Source organism: Penicillium soppii (genome assembly GCF_028829465.1).
Source record: "Penicillium soppii strain IBT 18220 chromosome Unknown utg000004l, whole genome shotgun sequence".
Taxonomy (NCBI): Eukaryota; Fungi; Ascomycota; class Eurotiomycetes; order Eurotiales; family Aspergillaceae; genus Penicillium; species Penicillium soppii.
The window spans coordinates 3412110-3435207 of record NW_026643234.1 but is presented as its reverse complement, the minus strand read 5'-3'; the positions used below and the strand labels follow the sequence as shown (position 1 = coordinate 3435207).

Sequence of the window (23098 nt, the reverse complement as noted above, 5' to 3'; positions counted from 1 at the left end):
ACTATGAGACAATTCGAAGTGTCGAGTAAAGCAAGGATTTGGTCTTGAGAGATTTATTTTTGATTTGCTGTAAAGTTGACGCAAAAGAGAGCAAAAAAGAGAGCAAAAAAGAGAGCAAAAAGGAGGTCCGTCATTCATCAGACCCCATTCCGCATTTAAGAAAGAGTTTGGACCGTAAAGCAAAGAAAACCAGAAAAACGCAGCCCGAACAAGCGAGTAGAATAGGAATTGAATTTGTTAGAGCACGTTTCGCATTCAAGTGCTGCCAAGCTTAGCCTTCAACTCCATGTTCTCTTGCTGGAGTTGCTGTAGATTACGCAGCAGCAAGTTAAAACGACCAGCCAGTTGAGCGTACTTGTTGCGCTCGTTGACCAAATCCTCCTTGAGCTTCTTGTTGATGGTTGTCTGGGTGGAGTTCACTCGGCGGTAGTTTGCATTTTGAGATTCAAGCATTTGCAAGTTGGTCTTGCCCGTCTGGGGGTCAATGATGGTAACATTACGAAGGGCCTGCTGGTAGTTGCTTCGCTCCTGAGCCAATTCGCGAATACGACGGCGAGCTTTATCGAGCTGACCAGTGGTTTGCGGAGCCTTGGTGCAGCGATCAGGACTAATGGCAGCAAACGGCGAGACGTGCTGGGAGTATTGCTGGGCACTTGCGATAGCGCGAGGAAGAAGAACGTTGTTCAGAACCTTGTGGTTACTCTGAAAACTCGTTGTTAGCATACTTCTTCAGACCAAAGAATCGAACCTTATTGGTTTACTCACCAGTGCGTTGCTAACAGAGCTATCCTTGGATCGGGGAGTGGACTTCTTTCCGGCCTTCCTCTTCTTGGAAGGGGTGCTGGCAGGAACTTTAATGGCAAGAGAGGACGCCTCAGGTGAAGTCAGAGGAGTTTCAATGTTGGGGGAGGTAGTTGCGTCGAAAATGGGCCCTGCAGACTCGTTGCGTGATCGGACGGCACGTGGAGTCTGCTGTTGGGCAGCCTGGAGGTGGGCGGTGGCCTGCTCTTGAAGATTGGGCTGCTGGTAGAATTGGAGCCCGCCAGACACTGGGACAACCGTTTTGTGGGATTCCTGGGTTCCAACGGGGTTGGGGCCACAGAAGCGGGTTTCAAGCTGCGCGATGGCGTCGAACTTACAATCAGAGACATTTCCACGAACGTTGGAAGCTGCATCGGCAGGAACATTGGCAGACGCATCACCAGCACAATTAACAAATGCATCAACAGGAACATTAGCATAGGTATCGACAGGAAGATGGGAGTTGGCAGCGGCAACGGAAGCATCAGCCTCAGCCAGCAGGTCCTGCAAGTGCTGCTCGAAGTCCACGGAGAACCCGTCATCGTCAAAAACAGTGGGCTCCATATTGATTATTGAATAGATAAGCTGAATCAATTGGCTGAATGGAGATGAATTGGAAGAATGTCTTAGCAAGGATGGGATGATGGAGAAGAAGAAGAGACCGAAGGAAGATGGGATGGTTCTAGATGTGTGCAGTATCGTGGGAATTAGGGTTCGTCAACGAGGGTTCGTCAAGGTGAACAAAGAAAACAAAGGAGAACAAACAAAGATACTCGGTACATTGCCATTGCATCTTTCAACAAAGAAAGACGCGCATGAAAGGACTCAATTAGGAAATAATGATTTGTTTTTTTATTCTGCCGGACAATAAACTATTTTCTGCCAACATTAACTTAACCCGCTAGCTGAGATTAGCCAATAAAACATAATCGTTTTGGCTGCCGACCTTTATACCGCCCATTTGTCCACGCCGCCCACGAAACCACAAGTCACTAGATCGACATGTGAAAGACTTCACAGGAAATCACACAAAGAAAAATAATTTATTATGTAGATCATTTATCTTCTTTTAGGCGTAGTTTTATGTGCCCCTGCTCTCTGACTTGAAAATTCCATATCAACAAAACTGTTCAGCTTTGCAGCAAATTGGATCACTTTCCAGAGGAAGTTCAAGTTATCCGTTATCGCCCGTTAGCTTTCCACCGCCTTAGCTTATCGAGGCGCATTGACCAAGTACCCGAAGACACAGATCCACCGCTCCACTCTCATCTGACACCGCTATTATCACGTGAAATGGCAGAAAATGGGACTCCATCTCGGTCTGGACGGCCTTCAATCGCTGTTTCCCCTGCTCGGTCCCCTTCCGCGTTAAGGGACTTAAGCGGCTCTCAAAACGAGCAATCCAGAATCGGTTACTTTTCCCACTATACTCCTTTGGCAGTCGCGGAAGAATCAATTATGAGTGTCATCCTATGTACCGGTACGTGGAATATGGAGCTCCCCGCATTCTTCCAAGCATTGAGCTAATTACTTTGGTGCATATTTTAGCGGGGTATGACCATACCATTCGGTAAGTTGAGCATCGACTGCAAAACTCTGCGCTCAGCAGCGCTCGCACAGTGAAGATAAAGCTGGGATTTGTGCTGACTTTACACAAATAGCTTTTGGGAAGCACTCTCTGGCATTTGTTCGCGTACCATCCAGCATCCTGACTCCCAGGTCAACCGCCTGTGCATCACACCGGACAAGCGATTCCTGGCGGCAGCCGGCCATAACAATGTAAAACTTTTTGATATCAAATCGACCAATCCCAACCCTGTGATTACCTTTGAAGGTCACACGAATAACATCACCGGCGTCGCATTTCACTGCGAAGGCAAATGGATGGTCACCAGCTCCGAGGACGGAACCGTGAAGGTTTGGGATACCAGGACTGGTAGCTTGCAGCGCAATTACGTGCACAAAGCGGCTGTCAATGACGTTGTCATTCATCCCAACCAGGGTGAGCTCATCAGCGGTGACCACGCCGGTATGGTCCGTGTCTGGGACCTGGGCGAGAGCGTTTGCACCCACCAATTGATTCCAGAGGAGGACACGGCAGTCCTCAGTGTCAGCGTGGCTAGTGATGGATCTTTACTCTGCGCTGGAAACAAGAAGGTGCGAGATTTCATCCCAGGCAATCATATCGTTCTCTACTGATGCTTATGCAGGGAAATGTCTACTTATGGCGCATGGTTCAAACTGACGAGACCACTCGCATCATCCCAGTTTGCACTTTCCAGGCCCATAAAGACTACCTCACCCGCGTTCTCCTCTCTCCTGATGTGAAGCACCTCGCAACATGCTCTGCCGACCACACCGCCAAAGTATGGAACCTTGACGGCGATTACGCACCCGCCAAGGCTGTCTTGAAGCAATGGAAAGAGAAGGAGGCTTTGAACCCACCTGTGCAGACACCAACAGAAGAACCAGTGGCCCCTGTCGAGACACCCACACAGTCTCGTGATCTCCTCCGCATATTCGACACTCCCGCCCAAGACCGGGATCTTCTCCGTATTACTGATAACCCGCCTCGGCAGGAAACCCCGCAGCAAACATTTACTTCATCTCCTGACGGGCCTCCAATGGACCCAGTCAACCACACGTTGTTCCTAGAGACCACACTCGCCAACCACCAGCGCTGGGTGTGGGACTGCGCGTTCTCTGCAGACTCCGCTTACCTAGTGACCGTCTCTAGCGACCACTACGCTCGTTTGTGGGAACTCGGCACTGGAAACATCATCCGCCAGTACAGCGGTCATCACCGCGGGGCTGTTTGTGTTGCGTTGAACGACTATTCCGAGCCTCGTTGAAAGCAAGCAACGGATTCGGTGGTGTCTGCTGCACGGCGTTTTTGCTTTACGAGTTTACGTAATTTGAGTGGCGTTGATCTATTGGGTAATGCACATATCGCATGGCGCAAGCAAGGAAGTCTACTTCGGTTACATGGTGTCTTTCAGTTTGGAGAGTTTAGATAGTTGATCTCTGTCACAATATTTTTGCTAATACCAATTCTTGTCGTATGGAGGATCTTGTATGAACCAAAATACCATTTGCGAATTCAATACTCCCCACAGCAGTTCTTCTCTTGGCTCTATGTCGTCTGACCTTTATGAAGTAACTCCCAAGGTTAGTATAATTTTGCAAGACAATATAGTTTCATGAGGAAAACTCTTTGAGCTGAAAGAAAACAGAACACCACGCTCAGACTGGATTCGAATCGAATCCCCCAATAGAAGAAGAATAGGTCTGAACGTACTCAGAGAACTAACAAGAAAGTCCAATACATGAAAAAAATTAGAAACACTGACACAAGTCCGAGAATCATACACACAACTCTCACAGACAAAGACAATCCTTCTATTCAGAATGCTGATAGAATCAAATCCCCTTTATACAACGGCAAACCAAGTAACACAGACAACAACATCCAAGCCCCGCTCCTCAGCACCGGTGTACTTGAAAGTCCACATGCCATCACGGCTCACATCCCAGAAAGCGCCGGAGGCAGAGTGCATCCCGCGCTTGCCGGCATTGCTGAGTGCGCCATCTGCGGCAGCTGACTCGTCTATCACACCCTGCTGTACGATAGTGCTGTTCACGGTGAAGCGGTAGGGAGGGGGCTTGGATGATTCGGTGGGTGCGGTAGCCGCGATTAGGGCCTTGAGGACGGTGTTCTGGGAGAGCCTGTTAGTATGTTTGCTGTGACATTGCGAGTCTCGATTGGTGTAGCGCTTACAATGATCTTTGAGTTCCAGGTTCCGACATTGTCGTGCTCATAGCCCTTGCTGGTACTGAGTGCTTCCTCGCACGCCTGACAGATTGTATTAGCGCGGGGTCGGGTTCACTGAGTGTGGAGTAGCATACCTCGGTGGTGATCTTGGTGAGATCCTCGATGGGGATGGGCTGATGGACTATTAGCATGTCTCAAAAACTGACGCTGGTGGCTTGCTTCATTTCTAGATATGACTGCCCATAGATATGGTGCCAGTCCGCATCTTAGATTGTTGACATACAGATGTAGAGGCGCCTTCGACAGCCATTGTGATTAGAAAAAAGATGCGCTGGCGTGGTGAATATTAAAAATTTCTATGCAAACAGATCAGTTAGTGCTGAGAGCACGGATATCGCATGTCGAACGCGTTAAGACCCCATTGGGCTGACATCATGTCCAGAATGCCACGGGTGATGCGCAATTGCAATCCGGAGTAATGCGGGGAGATAACATTCAATTGGTGGGGAATGGTAGCACAAAGGTGACATCCAATTAGTTCATAATAGAAATTGCATTATCATACCTAGGATTCCTAGCAGCAGCGAGAACAATGCGGTGCTTTGATGTTATCACAAGGATGTTTTGGATGTTTGGCATCTGGGCGTCTGTCCTAAAGTGGTTTAGTCGTTGCTTGATACTGCCATGGCGGTGTAGCTATATATCAACACCTTGGCAAGCAAAACATCTTATGAGAGTATCTCCCACTGTTTCTATGACTGGAATGAGATTGTTTGCAATACAGCCCTAGGTCCATTAGTGTGTCTCGATAGATTTGTATTCACATCGAGACACAGGATAAGGTGGGTCTAGAAGATTTGAGAGCGGGAAAGCCTCCTGTGCGCAACCTCAACGTTTACCCCTCAGGCGTAATTCCATTTTTCTTCCAATTTCTCACACATCATGGGCTTGCTGGAACTGCCACATGAGCTGATAATCCAAGTCGCCAAATTTTTGGAATATGATGAAGACATAAATTCCCTTTCCAGGACAAGGCGCCTCTTACACATGGTGTTGAATGACTTCCTCTACCAAAACCATATCCTCAACCATGGAAGCAGTGGTCTTGAGTGGGCAGCTAGCACTGGCAATGAGTCAGCTGCTCGAAAGTTACTCGATGCTGGTGCTTCACCAACTGTTATTGGCGAATCAACGTTTAAGCCAATAGCATTAGCTGCGAAGTTTGGACACGCCGGCTTGGTCAAAATGTTCCTAGATTGGAAAGAAAAGTCTTCGGAATCGGAAGAAGAGCAAGAGCAGGAGTTTGAGAGACTGAGGGCCGACGTCCATTTCTCATTGAAGGAACAGTTCGGACAGGGGATAGGACGGATCCGATGTCGATGGCAATCTACCATGGTCGTGAGACTGTTTTCGATGTACTAGTTGCGTACGGTGAAACAGAACAGTGGGATATAGCACAGGCCGGAGAAGCAATGTGGCAATCTGTCAAAGGAGGACACCTCGCTCTTGTGAAGAGACTTGCAAAGATGTTCCCTGAAAGTGTCAATACTAGCGAAAACTCGAGTGGCAATACACCATTGTCGGAGTCACTCATATATACCGTCTGGGATGGTATCGCAGAAGAGATCACTGAAGATCGGATCGAGATGGTTCGCTTATTGATCGAGTCCGGAGCGGATCTAAATCCCATGATCCCTGAGGGCGAATTCTCTCCATTGAGCAAAGCAGCCATGAACGGAAGCGTCTCGCTCTTCGAATTTTTCATCCAAAAAGGTGCTCGAGTTTCGACCACAGAGTCCGCATTGCGACCATTAGAAGAGGCAGCATCTACTGGGCAGGCCAAGCTGACCGATTTTCTTCTGGATCAGTTAGACGTGGAAACCGCGTTGCTTGGTAACCGCCATGATCTTGCCATTATTTTACTCGCAGCTGCCACCCGTGGAAATGAAGCGATTGTTCAGCGTATTTTGGAAAAAAGCCGCTACCAAGTGGCGAAGTTACACCCCCTAAAAGTCCACCTTCTATGTTCTCCTGGACCACTTACTTCTGCCGCGAGGTGGGGCCACGTCGGCACAATGAAGCTTCTGCTGAAGCACGGTGCATACCCAAACCGAGAGCCAGAAGAAACCAACCCACTATTTGCGGCCTGCATTGGTGGTCATATCCAAGCTGTCCAGGTGCTAATCAGCCACGGTGTTGATCTCAGTATTAAAGGAGACGATGGCAGGTCCCCCCTCATCCCAGCAATCAAATTTCCGCCCCTGTTCGAGTTACTCCTTGATGCAGGTATGCCCGGCGAATCAAACTGCATAGACAGTTTCAACGTGTATAGATCTGGAGAAATAGAGACCCCGATGGGAGCAGCGGTAAAATCTGGAAACGTGGCCCTGGTTGAAAAGATGAAGAGCCTCAAGGTCAATTGGAATCTGACGAAACCTCCGCGCCCTTGGATAACAGTGCTTAAGCAAGCAGCAGGAGGAGGTGTGCAAATGCTCAAACTTGTACACCGATATGGCTTCGTCGCGAATCCGGGAGAGGATGAAGCGGAAGTTGCATTCCAAATAGCTATCGGAGAAGGCGACTTAAAAGCCATAGCATTCTTTCTCGAGCGTGGATTTGACCCGAACCCGAAGGATAATCCAACAAGGACATTTTCCCACCTTGAGCTCGCGGTCATAGCTGAAGTCTCCAAAGAAAAGAAAGGGACAATTGATCTTCTACTACGCCATGGCGCGGGTGTTCATAACCTCAGGGGATTTTCATATCCCTTCTGTAAGCCATCTGGCGGACTCCAACCCGAAGAGGCTTACTTGAGATTTTACCGGATTTTGTTAGAGCTAGGGGCAAATCCACTGCCTGAGACACAGTTTGGCTCGTTTTCATGGGCCATGGCAGCCGAAAGAAACCAGAAAAAGGTTTCCCGGCTTTTCCTGCAATACATCGAAAAGCGTAATATTTCAATTGCTGACTTGCAGCATAACATGGCTCTCATCGAGGCAATGCCAGTTGTTATGGACAATCGGCATATCATGAAGTCTTGGAAGAAATTTTATTGGCGAAAGGTGTACCCTGTTCCAAGCTAGAAACCTCGAAGCTTCAAGATCAATCTCAAATCTAGGGATCTGGGCTGTGTCTAGCTGCAGCCTGAATCTTTGCAGGACCAAAGCCACTCAGTAAGTGAAACAGTAGTGTGGATGGACATCGCCCAAATTTTCAACCCTAGCTGGATCTAGACATAGAATATAGTCATGCTTGTTTGATTCCCCTGAAGATTTTCCCGGTGGTATAAGAAAGAAAGCCACGGAAGATAATGCAGTCAACCAGATCAATGCTAGACTGGTACCTTAAGATGTCCCATATGAGGGAACTTATGAGCATAAAACTCTATTGCATACAACCAGACCACCGCAATTCTCGAGTTCAACCTGAAACGCAAAGACCTGAAACGCAGAGACAAATATATGCTTGTAATATTGTTACTGACTCGACCGATCATGATACCCTGGTGGATTGAGCAATAAAGCCCATCCCCCCAACTACTACTGACAAAGAAGAAGTAGCAAATTGCTCAGAATTCTGTGCTCTAGGCGAGATTATGGATCTTGTCGCAGGCTGAATAGAAATAACATCTCCTCCTGTTAAGCATCCCAGCGGTAACATGTGAGCTTTCATTTGCCTGTACTTCTTGTCACTCTTGTCACCTAGGTGGGGGTGTGCATATGTAAAAATCCGAACATTTCAGTGAAAGACGTTGCGTGTCATACGACAACAAATAGTAGGTTCACATGATTGGAGATTAATGCTGGGCGGGCGGATCTGCACACCAATCTGGTCTACCGTTTCAAGTTATAAATCCTCATCGGGTCGCAATTAGCGTGTACCTGCAAAGGATCTCGGCTGCTCCGAGTTAAAGAAAACGGTAAATGGGACAACGAAGAGTAGCTATCTACGAACTCCCGAGGTCTCGATGCCACTTCGCCCTTTGTTGGTCAAAAGACAACGACATTTGACGACAGCGGGAAATCGAGGTCGGTATGGCTCGCTTTGCTATAGTGACTATGATCCACAAGAGAACCAATATTGAAGGTGAGTTTGATGTATTGAGAGTCTTTTTTCCTGCATTTTGGTGATTTAACCGCCAAAAATGGGAATGCATGCAACAGCAGCCTAATATCTGACACTGGCTTTCCATTAGATCCTGGTACTACAGATTTTGCAGGGACGGTGGCCATAGGACGGTCCTCTTGGAATGGTTAAGCCTCTGTGCTTGGTATTCTGTTGCTGCAATAGCATTAGGAACGGCCATCATGGCCTGGTAGATCGGTGTATCATTCGACAAGACTGAATATGGTGGTGAATTCAAATGGCCCGGCCTCCAGCCTGTGAGCCTCAAAAGGACCAGGACCACAGCTAGCAGTACCAATTCCATCATGTAAATAGTCAATGTTGAGTTCAGTCTCATCATCCAACTCCGAAAGTTCATGGGGATGCTTTGCGCGGTCAATCTCATCCATAGCATATTTTCGCAAGGAAAAACTAAAGGGTTTGTCCATCGAGACCTGCATCTGCGGGAAAGGGGAATGAGCCGCGACAGACGCCGAATATGAGGTATCTGGAAGCGATGAATGTAACCGCACCCATCGCGTATCCACACGGTTACCATTTTCTTGCGGCCACTCGTATGGGGTCTCTAGTCCATTATCTAGAGAAGCAGTGTATCTGCCAAAGCGGGCACTTTCCTTCGTGTCGCGGTAAGATTCTCCAGGACCTCTGCCAAACCATGTGGCAGCATCGTAACGACGGGGCAATCGAAGAGTCAAGCCAAGTCGCGGGATGTATTTTGGATGTGTGCCGCTAAAATATCCTTTGACGTGAAGACTGACAGATGAATCGGTGATAGTGTAAGTGAGGGTGGCCTCCATTGCCCACTCCAGCACCGTAGGCGCAACCCTAACATTTGTAGTAATGGACACGCTTCCGTTATCGTTAACATTCCAGGTAGCAGATTCGATAAGCATCCGAGTGCTCCTTACACGGAAGCGGTCCCATTCCACACAGGGACCCTCCAGGCCAAGGTCGTTTTGGGTTAGAGCACGGTATATACCTAGCAGTGGCCCGCGGTGGAAGATCTTGCCCATATCAGTGAACCAAGACAAATATCCTCGAATTAGATCGTAAGTGAAACTAGACCCAAGGGCATTCGAGGTGACGTAGAGTCGACCTGGTCCTTCACGTAAGGATAATATCATGTGTGGAGGGCTCAAAGACGCAGGGGTAGTGAAATCTTCGGTCTTGTGTAGCGGGACCTGTGCCCAGGCGATCTCATGTCCACGAGGCGCCCATGCCATATCTCTCTTTAAACAGAAGTTGATAGTGAGCCACGTTGGCTTAGTGGCAAAGCTTACGTCTCCAGGGAAATCAAGCACCTTGGATTGACCAGGCTTGATTTGCGGCAAGTCCCAGTCTTTGGGCTCGGTAGTGCTGGTGTCTGTGACAAGATGCCATGATGCAGAAAGATGATCGAGTGTATTGAAGTCATAGCGGTTTACCAGTTCCAGACGTCGCTCATTTTGACACAGCGACACCGTGACTGGCTCGATCACTTTCTTGTACTCGATCAGTCCGGGGCTTGGTTTGTGGTCGGAAAAAACCAGTCCATCGAGAATGAAGTCTGCGTCGTTAGGTTCATCTCCAAAGTCGCCACCGTATGCATAGTATGAAGTGTCTCCATCCCTCTTTCGAAGACCATGGTTGCACCACTCCCAGATAAAGCCCCCTTGGAGAAGTCTTTCTGTGCGGTAAGCTTCGATGTATTCTTTCAATCCTCCAGGACCGTTGCCCACTAAAATCATCGGTCAGATGATGCGAACTGCATGCAATCGAGCGGGTGACATATCCGAACTTACTGGCATGGCCATATTCGCACTGAATCAGTGGCTTATCGGTTTTCTCAGCAACATGCTTCTTGAGGGCATCGATACTCCAGTACATGGTAGAGTAAAGATCGGTACTTAGAGCCTCCCGGTCACCCTCGTAGTGGACCAAACGCGTCGGATCGGCGTTCTTGATCCACTTATACATGCTAACGTGGTTTTGGCCATAAAAAGCCTCATTTCCGAGAGACCACATGATAATGCTGGTGAAATTTTTGAATCGCTCAACTAGCTCGATGGCTCGGTCAAGGTAAGCATCCTTCCATTCTGGGTTGTCGGAAGTCCACCTTTTTGCCATCTTGTAGGATGTTTCTTGGATCTCGTATTCGGTCATGAGATGCTGGTTGGGAATGTTTGAACGCTCAACGGGAGCGAATCCGTGAGTCTCAAGATCTGCCTCAGCCATGACGTATAGACCAAGCTCATCGCAGACATCGTATAGACGAGGATCATTTGGTTGATGGGAACATCGGAGCGCATTGATGTTGTGCCTTTTCATCATGATAAGGTCTTCACGCATGCTTTCATAAGGTACCGCCCGGCCATGAAGGTGATGGTGTTCGTGCCGATTAACGCCATAGAGGATGATAGGCTTCCCGTTAACCAAGAAATTTGAATCTTTCAGTTCAACACGCCGAAAGCCGATGCGCTGTGGAATGGTTCGGCCGTTGAATGTAATCAATAGGGTATACAAGACGGGGTTCTCGGCGGACCAGAGATGCAGATCATTCCCTGATACCTGGATGATGCTATTTTCGGTAGATGAGAACGTCGAACAATGCATCAGTCCGCCATTCGGTTTATATAACTTGGCCTCAATGTTGCTATGAGTGCCCTGGATTTTGACGGTTGTATCAAGGGTTGCCAATGAGAGATCTTCACTAAGAGTTGCGACGGCGCTGAAGTCTGTTATCGAATCTGACAGGAAAGCCAGTAAGCCAACATCCCTGAAGATACCACTCAAGAGCCATTGGTCTTGTCGCTCAATATATGACCCATCGCAGAATTCATAGACACGGACTGCGATGGTGTTCATTGATCCAGCCGGGAGAAGAACAGAAGTGATGTCAAACTCTGCAGGATTGCGCGAGCCTTGAGAATAGCCGACCTGCTCTCCATTTACCCACAGGTGAAAAGCGCTGTCAACACCCTCAAAGCGGAGTCGAATCTGTTGTTGATCCCATTTCGGTGGTGTAGTAAACTCCTTCCAGTACGACCCAGTCTCGTTGATAATTGGAACGTGAGGAGGGTTCACATGAAATGGATAGTTGACATTGGTGTAGGTCGGATGAGAGTATCCTTGCAATTGCCACATTCCTGGGACCTGAATATCATCCCAGCTCAAGGGATCGGCTGATGCCCAGTCAGGTGCTTCAAAAGGGGATTCATCATGGCGAAACTTCCAAGTCCCGTTTAGCGATACATATTCACTCTCGTTTCGGTCTAGCGAAAGGGCTCCTTTTTCTGAAACATATTGATAGAAGTGCGCCCTAGGTGGAAGCGTACCTCTGTGAATGACGTTGAGGTTATTCCAATCTGGGATATCTGTGGGAAAAGACATGATGTGAAGGTTTGGGCTAAGCGGCGAGCTTCTGTAGGTGTAGCTATTTGAGAAAAAGAGGGCAATTATAACATGTTGGAAAACTCCGGGGGCACGAATCTCTGCGTTGGCAAAACTCCGGCAAATTAACCTGATTTGCCGGAATGATAGAGATTATAAAGTACAAGTGGGGCAGTGGACTTGGTGTTTGGGCATAGATCGGGGTCAAGGCCTTGTGGAATCCGGACAGCAAGTCCAATGGTCTATCATATCCCCCGGTAAATCCGGCTGCGCTCATCACATCGGTGGGAAAGCCGAGGATCAGAGGATGAGCATCCCACACAGCCCATAAGTTGTAGGTCACGACTCATTTACTTATTCATTTTTACTTGTCTATCTTTTGCAGCGAATTCTGGATCGAGTTATTCAAAAGGTTGGTTTTCAATTACCAAGGACCTCGGGAAGAAATTCTTCGGAGCCATCAACAATCAACACGTGCGGTTTAAATCTATCGTAATGTGTTCAACGTCTATACCCACCCCTATGAACGCCAGGAAAAAGCTTTTTAGGCCTCATTTTCTTTTTCCATGAACTTATATGGCAATAACTGTTTAGATGGCTTCTAATCAAGAATCAGTATTAGATATACGGAATACTACTTCCTATATAATACTCGTTGAATGTCGATTATATATATTGGTGTTGAAAACACTTCTGTGTTAAATTTTAAATATGAGCAATTCCATTCTAAAACTACTCACGGAATAACTTATAGTATTTTATACCCTAAGTTTATGTAAGCGATGATATAAAAAACTAAGAATTTGCGGAGCACAAAGGGCCTAAAATCAGCATTTTTGTTGTAAAATACAGAATGAGGTTATATACCTGATGCCCCACCGAAGGTGTATCGTAGCGGCTGGAAAAAGCCAGAGCTTGCTCTATGGCTAATAATGCACAATAATGAAGTATCACTCACCAAATAGGTGCTATGGTCAAGTGGTTACGACGTCTGATTGTGGTTCACCACATTCAATTACTCAGGAATCCTCGGTTCGATTCCGGGTAGCGCCATTTCTTTTTGTTTCACTCCACTCTGTTTTCTTTTTGTTATTCTGTCGAATGGTTTATTTATAACGTCGCGGAAATTCTGTGATTATTGTTGGCAGAGGAAGGAAAAGTTTATTGATTGTGTTGGCACCATACAGATAGCATCCGCCATAGGAGCGGATCTCGGACGGTAGATTAAGTATTCAAACGGCTTCCGTATCAGACAGAGGCTTGGGGTGTAGTTCGTGTTCAGATTGACTTAGAATGGACCATCGCGTCGTACAACTTCAAAGCTTGATTGTGGCGTAGCGGATGGGAAGATGTCAGACCTTGCCAGTAACTATTGAGTTGTTGTACGTCCATCGTTTGTTATAACGGAAGCTAAACCAAATCTAGCGCAATCCGCGAGGTGTGGGTCCCGGAAGGGTGGAGAACCAAGTTGCACACGTAGATCGCTCGCGAGATGCGCCAGAAGGAGTTGGTTTTTTGTCAAGATTTTGCGTAGTTCGGTGATCCTGACAGATATAAGGGAGAGGTCTCACCCAAAATCTCTTATAAAGATATCCGCACTTAAACTTTCGAGCTCAGGAAAAGCAATCCATTGCCATGGCACAACATCAATCTTACTCATCTCTTCCGCCATACACAGTCTCGCCACCTACTCTTTACTATAACGACTCTAGTCTGAATCCCACTCATGAGCAATCACAATGACAGTCAAACTATGCTACGTCATACGAACCCATTCAATCTCAGCCACAACCACCCACGCACGGGTCCCCTTCAGCATACCTTGCTTCAGACGACACCTATCAAGCTGATACCTATGAGCAACCATGGAATTCATATTCAATTACAGAACATACATCACAACAGTTGTACCGCACTCAATCTCAAAGCCCTTCTGTCGTACTAGGTGTTGTACAGCGAATAAAACCATGTGTTATACCTCGTAAGAATAACCCCGTGAGATGACAACAATGATATTAACCTCAAGCAGAAATCACCAAAGTTTTCGGTGGCTCTAATATGAGTCCATTTGCCAGAGTCCGGGCCAGAGATCTCGAGCTCCAAACCGGGTTGATACAGGGAGATCTCCTAGGCTTTATCGAGGGCCTCAATGAAGCCTTCTTAGCCAACCCCGCTCTCCAAGCGACCAATAAAATCGGTATGCTTGTCGGATTTGTTCCACTAGCAGTGGCGCAGATAGTCGGAGGTGGACTTCAGGTCGCCGCAGGCTTAGGCAGTGCGGGTGTCTCGGCTGTACGGACCAAGCAGTATTTGAAGAAGGCCAATGAGGTTATTTTCAAGCCCAAGGGTCTCTTGGTCAGAGTTGTCAAAACTGATAAGATGCTTGCACTGGTTGGAGTCCGAGACCCAAAAATATTTTCAGGAGAGCAGTATCGGGTTCTTGTGGGAAGGGATGGAAGTGAAAGCCAGAGCCCCCTCGCAACTAGGATGGCAGCCCTGGGTGATCAAGTAATGCCGCTGTCCTTTGACACATTCGCCTCTTCTGTTGACGAGGAAAACTGGATGAAGAAGTGGGGGGCTTACTCTGCACAAAGGGCCGAGAGAAAGCAACTTGAAAAATTGCAGAAACAGGAGAGACGGTCTAATAAATCTAAAAGGGAAGAAAAGAAGGACAAGAAGAGCCGACGAGAAGAGCGCAAGGTGGAGAACGCGATCGCTGAGTTGCAAGACGACGTAGACGATATCAAGTGCAGAATGCAGTCATTGGATCAAAAACAGCAGAGTCAAGCCAAAACTAAGCGGGACTTGGAGCGAGAGCTGCGGAAGTTGGAGAAGAAGTTGGCCGACCTCAAGGAAAACAGAGAATATGATTTGTCTCAAAATAGCGACGAAGGAGCAAAACGACAAGCTAGGAGAGACGTGAAAGAAGTGAAAAAGGTCAACAAGCTGCGTTGGATAGTGATCATGTCGGCGAACGCCAGCATGGGCGATGAGGAGCACGACCTGGATTCTGACGACGAAGAGATGCACTGTGTTTTATAGAAGAGTCTGACATGACTTTCGGGGTATATAATAAGCAAGATGATACAGACACGTACCAAAATAGATATACACTTCTTGAAAAGCTTCATTTTCACATCCCGCCACGAACATCGGCCCATTTCCTGGGCATATTCTCCGACCTGCCAACTTCAAAGCCATGCGAGTCAGCTATATTCGCCATGACTCTATCCAGCCAATGCCGAGACTGAGTCGATGTCTCGTCCAAGTGTATATAAGCAACGTTAAGAGGGAACAACAGCATGAACGCCCCAGTGCTTCTCAAACAGTGCAGATGGTAATCGACCATCCGACATATCTCGGTTGCTATGTCATTTCTGTTCCCCTGCATTGGGAGCAGCGGGTCATTGGAGCCTTCAAGTCGAGCATGATCCGGATCAACGCCTGCTATCTGAAGAGATCTTATGAGAATGAGACGCAATGCATTGTAAACGATGAGCTCGACGGCACGGTGTGGATCTCGGAACCAGATCACCGTTTGAAATGGACTTGGCGGTAGAGATGATACACCCGAATATATGTAGTCGGGCGGTTGGGTGATGAATGTCGAGTTCGGGAATTGTGCTTCCCAATCCCAGCGCCAGGAGTACAGGGCTTCGAGGGTCGAGAGTACTTTTGGTACAAAGCCGGATGTAAGCTCTGCGTTGCCGGGGGCATTATGATCCTGTAATATGGCCTCGCTTTGGTCCTGTAATATACCGGGAACATCGCACATAATATCATGCAGCAAGTCCGTGGGTGTTTTTGAATCAAGACCTCGTTCGGCCCACGGTATAGTTTTCCAGGCGAGATCTTCGAGGAAACATCGTTTTCGCTCCACAATATATCCAATACACTGTGCATCATTCAGTATTATGACCAAATAAAACAAAGCGGAAGACACTATACTCACAATGCATGACCGGAGAGTCGGAATCATAGCAAAAGCAATGCCAGATTGATGTCGATGGGGACCCCTCAATGCCATCTACATCGATATTAGTACCCGAAACGACGAACACAGAGCGAGACTCTGAGACTAACCAGTCTAGCCAGTCCTTCATAATGAGAAAGCCAGGCTTTGGGTTGGGTAAGGGTTATCAACTCATATATAGCGAGACAAATGATCGCAACGAAGACATCATCGCCCACGGCCTGGTCTTGACGCTGAAGTTTTGCCTGCAGAGTCCGAAGAGCAGAAGAATAGAAGCATACGCCCTTTCGCATCAGCTGGTGTTGTTTGTTGACCTTGGCAAAATAGACCGTAGCTAAAGCGCGGACAGATGCCGTTGATAGCTCCGCTTCATTGTCTTGGCGTAGCAGTATCGAGGTCCATGCCGGCGCATTTGGATATTCTGGACCATCATTCCAGTTGAAGAGGTGATTGAAGAGGTAGGTAGTCATGATGTGATTCTCGCTCCACGGTGGATTGACATTTAGTGGGAAGTCAATGATTGGGACCGGTTCCTCTGATGCTGGCTCAAAAGCATCTGAGTTGGATGATGTTGGTAAGTTCCGCGTAGCCCTTGCTTTCAAGCGCTTTGTCTCATCAATGAACTGAGCAAACTCCACATAGCCTTCACATTCAAATCCACCTTTTTGACACCGATTACAGAGCGGCCTTTCTTCGTCTAAAACTATGTGTCAGAGATTTGGAGAAATCACTCGTGAGTCAACCCATACCGCATTTTACTCTGCGACGTCGGCAGGTGCGACAACCTTTGCTTCGGCCTCCAACGCCAACCATAATCTATAGTTTGAGAGAATCGACGTCAGCTTGGAGATGCTGAACAGTGGTGGGGGCCAGTTAAAGGAGCCAATTAAAGACCTCCTAGTGGGGCAGATGCGGCTCCTTCGGTAACGGTGAGCGATGAAGTACAATCTTTCCTTTTTTACTGCTGCTTCTTTAACCGGACCCTTTTTTTTTGGGTATTTGAATAGCTAGAGTACTGTGATAGGCACAGAAAATACGTGGCCATGTCCAAAACTAGCGATTGCGAACGCAAATTTTGGGCCATGTCAAACAAAATCTCTTGGATACAAGTAAGATTGAGAACGACGTTTGATAGATATCTGTAAGAGCCCACTTCAAAATGCCTATGTATGTACCTTAGTACTTAAAGGTGGAAGGTTTTCTCCAGTGCTGGTAAATCAAATTGTATTGCCTTCTGCCTTTCTCGGATTCCATACATGACATGATGTATCAGTTTCACGGCATTATATAGATATATAATCGATGCCTGAGCTACCAGATAATGAATTAAACCTTTCACTTAGAGTTATTTACGGCTCATCTCATTCGTTACCTTTGTGGGTTAGATTTTCGCCAGTCTCATCTCCTTTCTGATTATACCTCGGCTATGGGAGTATTCTTCAGCTTCAAGGATTCCTTGCAATGTACCTAGGCAGCTGTGCGTGGATTGAGGTGCTGCCAAAGGCCTACTAACAGTATTATAAATTATGTGGGCTCAGTGACTAGTGATATAAGTTATGGCTCATAGTCATTGAACAGGTGGTTCTGAATCTGATATCTAACTTTTATGTACTCAGTACTCAGTTATAGAATGTTTCCCCATGATCGACAGATCAAAATAAGAAATCATCAGAACAGAAGTCGATCTCATCCAACTTGAAGTATTTTTCAAGTTTACTTCCATATACATTCACTTTCCTCTCTTTCCTCTCTTTTATCACGCTGCACGGATTGCCCGTATCCTCCAAGTCATTGGTTCCCCAACAGCTCCCCAGATGGCAGACGTCATCCATATCCTGCACAATAACATTGGAATGTACGAGAGCAGCACCGAACAGGAAACCATCACTTGCACTCTCCAAGCTCGAGAGCAGATTGGCTGCTCGTTGTGGGCCCCAGACCATGCGCCTGACGCGGGCGAATGTCCTCCTTCCCCCACCTTACGCCGCTTCTTTGATCAGCCGAGCCATTTGCGATGCGCTACCACCGCTGCTACGCCCTCCCTTAGTACCTACAATGGTCACATGGTCCAGAGAAGGCACGATTGCAGTACCTGCAATCACACGTAGCCGTCCGAGATGAAGACTATTACGCAATTGCTTTTCAACAGGAAAACCGGCAGGAATTCTAAAAATTGGCTGGAGATGCGTTACTTCTTTGTAAATGATGCAGCTGCTAAGAGCTTCATTGGTCTAGGATGAGTTGACAGCAAAGCTAATATCGCCAGAGGATTCACTAAGCCACTTGATGAGGATGCTTTCCCCAAATTCGTCAAGCATCTTGGGATGTGCAATGGAAAATGAGAATGTAATGGAGGAATGGAAGCGCAGAATTCATTTTGAATGGTGCACTCCCATGGGCTAGAATTTGCAGAGTTTGACAATGCCCATTTCATGGAAAAGAAGATGGAATGCTTTTTGCAAACTTAACTATCATTTCGGCATAGTCTCCCATGTATTGTAGATAGGCATACAGCTCTCTTTCCCACTCTCTCTTTCTCTCTTTCTCTCTTCCCCTTGTCTCTTTCGTCCGCAATGCAACCCCAATATTTTCATATCATTGTTACAGCTTCTCAAGCGTTCCCATTGTAATTTATATCAAAACTTCTCTTGAACTAAATTTGAGCGCTATTCTGTATCAGAAGGTATAAGAGGGTCATCTGATTGACAGGAACTCATTAAATAACAAGTCACTTTCTATGTTGTGCACGCCTACGACATCTACAATCGGACGTGGGGCTCGAGTATGATCGCTACTGAGTGGAATACGGGATGCATGCCCCATCTCGGGCCGGACCACTCACGGGGAGAGCCGATGCCAGGGGATTGGATGGCCCGCCCTAAGGCTCCGATGGCGGAGGTGCCACAATCCTGACAAGAGTGGGGGCCAATTGCAGCACCAACTAGTTTCAACGAGAACACCCGCACATTCCTCAAAAGTTCTGTGTACTCTCCATTCGTAGGTTTTGTTGACCACTTGCCTGTTACCTTTTACGAATGTTAAATTGGATGTAAAATCTCATCTCATTGGTTTGTGTGGGCGCTCTGACCCCCTTTGCAATGTATCTGGAGCAGAAAGCTAGCATTGCCCAGCCAATGATATGCATGCGTTGTCAATAATTGCGATCAGGCTGCGCCGCTTCGCTTAGATTCATGTCTCGGACATTTACCAAAGTGAATGCAAACATAACAAATACTACCCTGATCCTTGATGAATTGTTATACTGCCGGCACAAACGATGTAAATGACAACCACGTAAGGAAATTCATCGGAGCCGGGTTGGGTAGATCCCGTTCGACCCACACGTCTGTGGGGAAGTTGAAAAAGCCCAACTCTTCTTCATTTCTCTTTTCATATCATTTTGGGTTTATTCTGCCTTTTGGAATCATAAAATTCGAAGGATGCGTTTCTCGAGCCTTGTTGGCGGCCTAACTGCTATCGGAGGAGTCGCCCTCGCCACTACAGTCGAATCAGATAATTTCAATGTGGTCAGCGCATTGCAGGATCTAGGAGTAGATGTGGCTAGAATCCCAGCATTGGAGTCATTTTCTGAAAGCCAGTCGTGGTCAACAGAAACAGCGTGTTCTATTGCTGTAAGTGAGACGCATCTTTGCATTATTTGAATACTGCTAGTTCGGCTGTTGTTTTGACTTAACTGATCACAACTCGGATAGTGTTCAAGCTTGAGCTTTTTGTTTGGTTCTAAAGTTTCAGCCCAGAATAGTGCTGGATACAGTAATTTCACTGGTTCATTTTGGTCAGTTCAACAAGAAGAGGTCCAGCCTCATTGTGTTTTCCGGCCGACCGTGAATACCGATGTCAGCACTGCAGTCCTGCTTTCCCGATTCACTGGCTGTCATTTTGCAGCTAGAAGTGGGGGGCATGCTGCATTTGCCGGTGCCTCGAGCAGCCCCGGCGGTATTAGCATTTGGTTCAAGGATATGAATGAGGTTACCCTGAACAACGACAGATCGGTTGCTTCTATTGAGCCTGGAAATAACTGGCTATCTGTCTACTCTGCGCTCGAGCCCTATGGCCTGGCTACTATCGGTGGCCGTGCGGCTAGCATTGGAGTCGGCGGTTTTGTTCTCGGTGGTGGAATCTCTTACCACTCCAACCTGTACGGGTGGTCTTGCGACAATGTTCAAAGCTTCGAGGTATGCCTCCTATTACGATCTAGTCTTTTATTGGCTCTTTCTTACATATCCAGCTTGTCACTGCGAGTGGTTCGATCATCAATGTTAGCGAAAAATCTTTCTCTGACCTGTACTGGGCCCTGCGAGGTGGTGGCAACAACTTCGGTCTTGTCACCAAATACAACCTTTATACCATCCCTGCACCCCAAATGTATGGAGGATCTAGAACATTCCTCCAAACTGAATTTACTGATGTTGTGAATGCCTGGATCAATGTTGTCAACAACGCCAGTGTGGACGGTCATGCTCAGCAATATGTTGCATTCGTACAAACCGGTGGAATGAACATCGCCTCAGCTGAGTTGACTTACACAAAGAACGACTCAAATCCTGAGATTTTCAAGCAATATCGCAATATCCCCGCGGTTTCCGATACTTCAAGCTCAAAGTCCCTCGTCGAGTATGTGAAATATTTGGAGACCTCCAATCCCTTCGGTCTTCGCGAAGTCTACTGGCCAATTTCAGTCCAATTGAACGAGGACTTCTCCAACTGGGTCGTGGATACTTTCTACTCGATGATTCCCCAGGTGGCTAATGTCAGCGGCGCTCTACCAGCCCTTGTTTATCAAGGAATTACGGAACCGATGCTCAAGAAAATGTCCAAAAGGGGTGGTAACGCACTCGGTCTCGACTATTCTAACGGACCTGTTCATCTCATGCACATTTCCTGCTGGTGGACCAATGAGTCCGATGACGCGACCATTTACGCCTTTGTCAACAGCTTCTGGGAGAAAGTGCTAGCCCAGGCTAAGAGCATCGGTGTCTACAACGAGTATATCTATATGAATTACGCTAGCATGTTCCAGGACCCCATTTCTGGATATGGCACTTCCAACAAGGCTCGGTTACAGAAGATTGCCAAGAAGTATGATCCGGAACAGATCTACCAGACTCTCCAACCGGGATACTTCAAGCTCGAGGGTGCTCCTGTTACTGGATCCTTCTAAGGAACCGCAGCAGAACCTGTGCGGCAAAAGATCCAATGTGGATCATTTCACGCAATTTCAGGTCATACTGCAATGAAAATGAGCCAAAAAACCGAATAGACCAAATTATGAGTAGATAAAAACTTATCATTGGAGTTTCCCTTTCCTTTCTTCCAGTAGCTTAGTTTCTCTCTTCCTCTCTTCCTCATCCCATTCCCTCTCTGCCTCTCCAGCGCTTGGGCGGCCGGTGTTCCGGGGTGGGTGTACAGTATTTAGCAACTGGTGAACTGTGGATAGAAAGACCTACTAGACAGATTCCTGACTCTCCTTCCTGAAGTAGCCACACACCTCACAAGGAAAACCAGGCGAGACATGGGGCTACCAAATAACCGCATCTTCTTGTATATCTTAGTGACAGAACACTCATCACCTTTGAACACTTGGGCAATTCATGCATTGCTTAGTCCATTCTTGTTCCGTATCATATGCGCGACTATATTACACCGCTAAGTTTCGAAATTTCTAGACATTTCGGTGATGGGCTGATGTGCGGATAGTTATTGAGTGCAGAAGATGTCATCATGGTTGCAGTTATTCCTACAGTCATGGCCATAGACATACCGGGTTTTCTACCTCGATCAAGCCCTTATTTATGTAGTGAAACGAGGAGCCTCATGCGGAGAAGAAATACAGCGTGGGATTGGTGGAAAGGATATTCGCCAACGTCGGAAGGGCTTTACTGCTGGGATCCCCTTCGTTCAAAAATCGATAATTGTTCGTTGCTTTTTCTCGCAGTTCTTTTTGCGATGGACCTACGTACGTGATCTATGAAATTCAAAACTTTGGGGCGGTGGCTAGTCGGAGATAAATACTTCGTTTCTTCCTCGACTTTTCTAAGTATTCATCACTCTCCTCAACCCTTAAAGATCTAGGACCTTCACACATCGAAGTTCTCTATCCTACTCTTCTAACAGTCAATATGATGCGTTCCTATCTTTTGGCCGGTTTCCTTGCCGCTCTCTCTGACCAAACCAACGGCCTCGTGTTCAAGGACAAAATCAAGCAAACCATCGACGGCAGCACACTTTGATTACTCTATGATGTCTAGGATGCAACATCTGTGCAATTTGGTACCGCGCCCGATTCCTACTCGCAGTCCTGGGAGTTCAACACCGAGGGCTTCGCCAACGATGAAGATGTTATCACCCGTGTAGACTCCTCTAAGCCCCTCCTTTGTGAGCGGGGCAGCCCATGCCAGCTTGACCCCGAGGGGTCGAGTATCCCCTTTCGGGTCGTTTGAGTGGATGAGAAAAATCCCATCTTTACGATCCAAGACATTCCGTCATCGCTCTATCTGTCCCGCACACCCGACCTATACCTGGAGTTGAGTGACGTCCAGGATGAGTCTGTTTACTTCACATTAGAAGCAATCCACGGTGAATACCTTCGCTGTTGGTCTTAACTTTATTTATATACTGATATAGAACTTGCTGGTAGATCATACCGAAATCTAAATCACGAACATAATGGTCCATTTTTGGATGTTATGCATTGCTACTGGTGAAAGACGGTATAGGAGTTGATGTTCTAGCCTGTTGGGAACCACCTCTTCACTCATTGAGGGCTTCTCTATCATTTTGGTGCGTAATAAGGGCCTCTTTCTGTTCTCTAAGTAATCTAAATACAGTTGCAGTAACTCCGAGTAGCTCTCGTATCATCTAGTGCTCACCTGGTTCGATTTGTTTCTTTTTCTTAGAAGCTGGACTTTCCAGATTTTCTATCGACTGTCATTTTCAAACTGACATACCATCTGATCTCACCAGAAAATCATGATTCACAAAGAAGCCCAAACCATAAGGCATCCCTAAGCGAGGCCGCCAAGCGCTGAAAGATCCCC

General features: G+C 47.1%; 11 protein-coding genes across 11 annotated transcripts; 7 read left to right on the top strand and 4 right to left on the bottom strand.

Annotated features, from left to right (window-relative positions):
* Positions 1-255: 255 nt before the first annotated feature.
* Positions 256-1365, bottom strand: N7529_004712 (uncharacterized protein; the record flags this gene model as incomplete). The annotated part of the gene is made up of 2 exons (XM_057240239.1): positions 256-702; positions 766-1365. The coding sequence occupies 2 exons, from the start codon at positions 1363-1365 to the stop codon at positions 256-258; spliced, it is 1047 nt and encodes a 348-aa protein (XP_057099534.1).
* A 729-nt stretch (positions 1366-2094) lies between these two features.
* On the top strand, positions 2095-3653 carry N7529_004711 (WD40 repeat domain-containing protein; the record flags this gene model as incomplete). Its single annotated transcript, XM_057240238.1, has 4 exons — positions 2095-2281; positions 2350-2371; positions 2463-2958; positions 3012-3653. 4 exons carry the CDS (start codon positions 2095-2097, stop codon positions 3651-3653), a joined length of 1347 nt encoding a protein of 448 aa, XP_057099533.1.
* Positions 3654-4232: 579 nt separating this feature from the next.
* On the bottom strand, positions 4233-4883 carry N7529_004710 (dynein light chain Tctex-type family protein; the record flags this gene model as incomplete). Its single annotated transcript, XM_057240237.1, has 4 exons — positions 4233-4517; positions 4580-4654; positions 4708-4746; positions 4857-4883. 4 exons carry the CDS (start codon positions 4881-4883, stop codon positions 4233-4235), a joined length of 426 nt encoding a protein of 141 aa, XP_057099532.1.
* A 632-nt stretch (positions 4884-5515) lies between these two features.
* Positions 5516-5995, top strand: N7529_004709 (uncharacterized protein; the record flags this gene model as incomplete). The annotated part of the gene is made up of 1 exon (XM_057240236.1): positions 5516-5995. The coding sequence occupies one exon, from the start codon at positions 5516-5518 to the stop codon at positions 5993-5995; it is 480 nt and encodes a 159-aa protein (XP_057099531.1).
* Positions 5996-6045: 50 nt separating this feature from the next.
* On the top strand, positions 6046-7656 carry N7529_004708 (ankyrin repeat domain-containing protein; the record flags this gene model as incomplete). The annotated part of the gene is made up of 1 exon (XM_057240235.1): positions 6046-7656. One exon carries the CDS (start codon positions 6046-6048, stop codon positions 7654-7656), a length of 1611 nt encoding a protein of 536 aa, XP_057099530.1.
* Positions 7657-8901: 1245 nt separating this feature from the next.
* N7529_004707 (putative beta-galactosidase) lies at positions 8902-12067 on the bottom strand (the record flags this gene model as incomplete). The annotated part of the gene is made up of 2 exons (XM_057240234.1): positions 8902-10415; positions 10480-12067. 2 exons carry the CDS (start codon positions 12065-12067, stop codon positions 8902-8904), a joined length of 3102 nt encoding a protein of 1033 aa, XP_057099529.1.
* Positions 12068-14125: 2058 nt separating this feature from the next.
* N7529_004706 (uncharacterized protein) lies at positions 14126-15109 on the top strand (the record flags this gene model as incomplete). The annotated part of the gene is made up of 1 exon (XM_057240233.1): positions 14126-15109. The coding sequence occupies one exon, from the start codon at positions 14126-14128 to the stop codon at positions 15107-15109; it is 984 nt and encodes a 327-aa protein (XP_057099528.1).
* Positions 15110-15200: 91 nt separating this feature from the next.
* On the bottom strand, positions 15201-16510 carry N7529_004705 (uncharacterized protein; the record flags this gene model as incomplete). Its single annotated transcript, XM_057240232.1, has 2 exons — positions 15201-15962; positions 16151-16510. 2 exons carry the CDS (start codon positions 16508-16510, stop codon positions 15201-15203), a joined length of 1122 nt encoding a protein of 373 aa, XP_057099527.1.
* A 1344-nt stretch (positions 16511-17854) lies between these two features.
* Positions 17855-18148, top strand: N7529_004704 (uncharacterized protein; the record flags this gene model as incomplete). The annotated part of the gene is made up of 1 exon (XM_057240231.1): positions 17855-18148. One exon carries the CDS (start codon positions 17855-17857, stop codon positions 18146-18148), a length of 294 nt encoding a protein of 97 aa, XP_057099526.1.
* Positions 18149-19480: 1332 nt separating this feature from the next.
* On the top strand, positions 19481-21222 carry N7529_004703 (FAD-binding oxidoreductase; the record flags this gene model as incomplete). The annotated part of the gene is made up of 3 exons (XM_057240230.1): positions 19481-19672; positions 19754-20236; positions 20290-21222. The coding sequence occupies 3 exons, from the start codon at positions 19481-19483 to the stop codon at positions 21220-21222; spliced, it is 1608 nt and encodes a 535-aa protein (XP_057099525.1).
* A 958-nt stretch (positions 21223-22180) lies between these two features.
* On the top strand, positions 22181-22501 carry N7529_004702 (uncharacterized protein; the record flags this gene model as incomplete). The annotated part of the gene is made up of 2 exons (XM_057240229.1): positions 22181-22243; positions 22310-22501. The coding sequence occupies 2 exons, from the start codon at positions 22181-22183 to the stop codon at positions 22499-22501; spliced, it is 255 nt and encodes an 84-aa protein (XP_057099524.1).
* Positions 22502-23098: the final 597 nt, after the last annotated feature.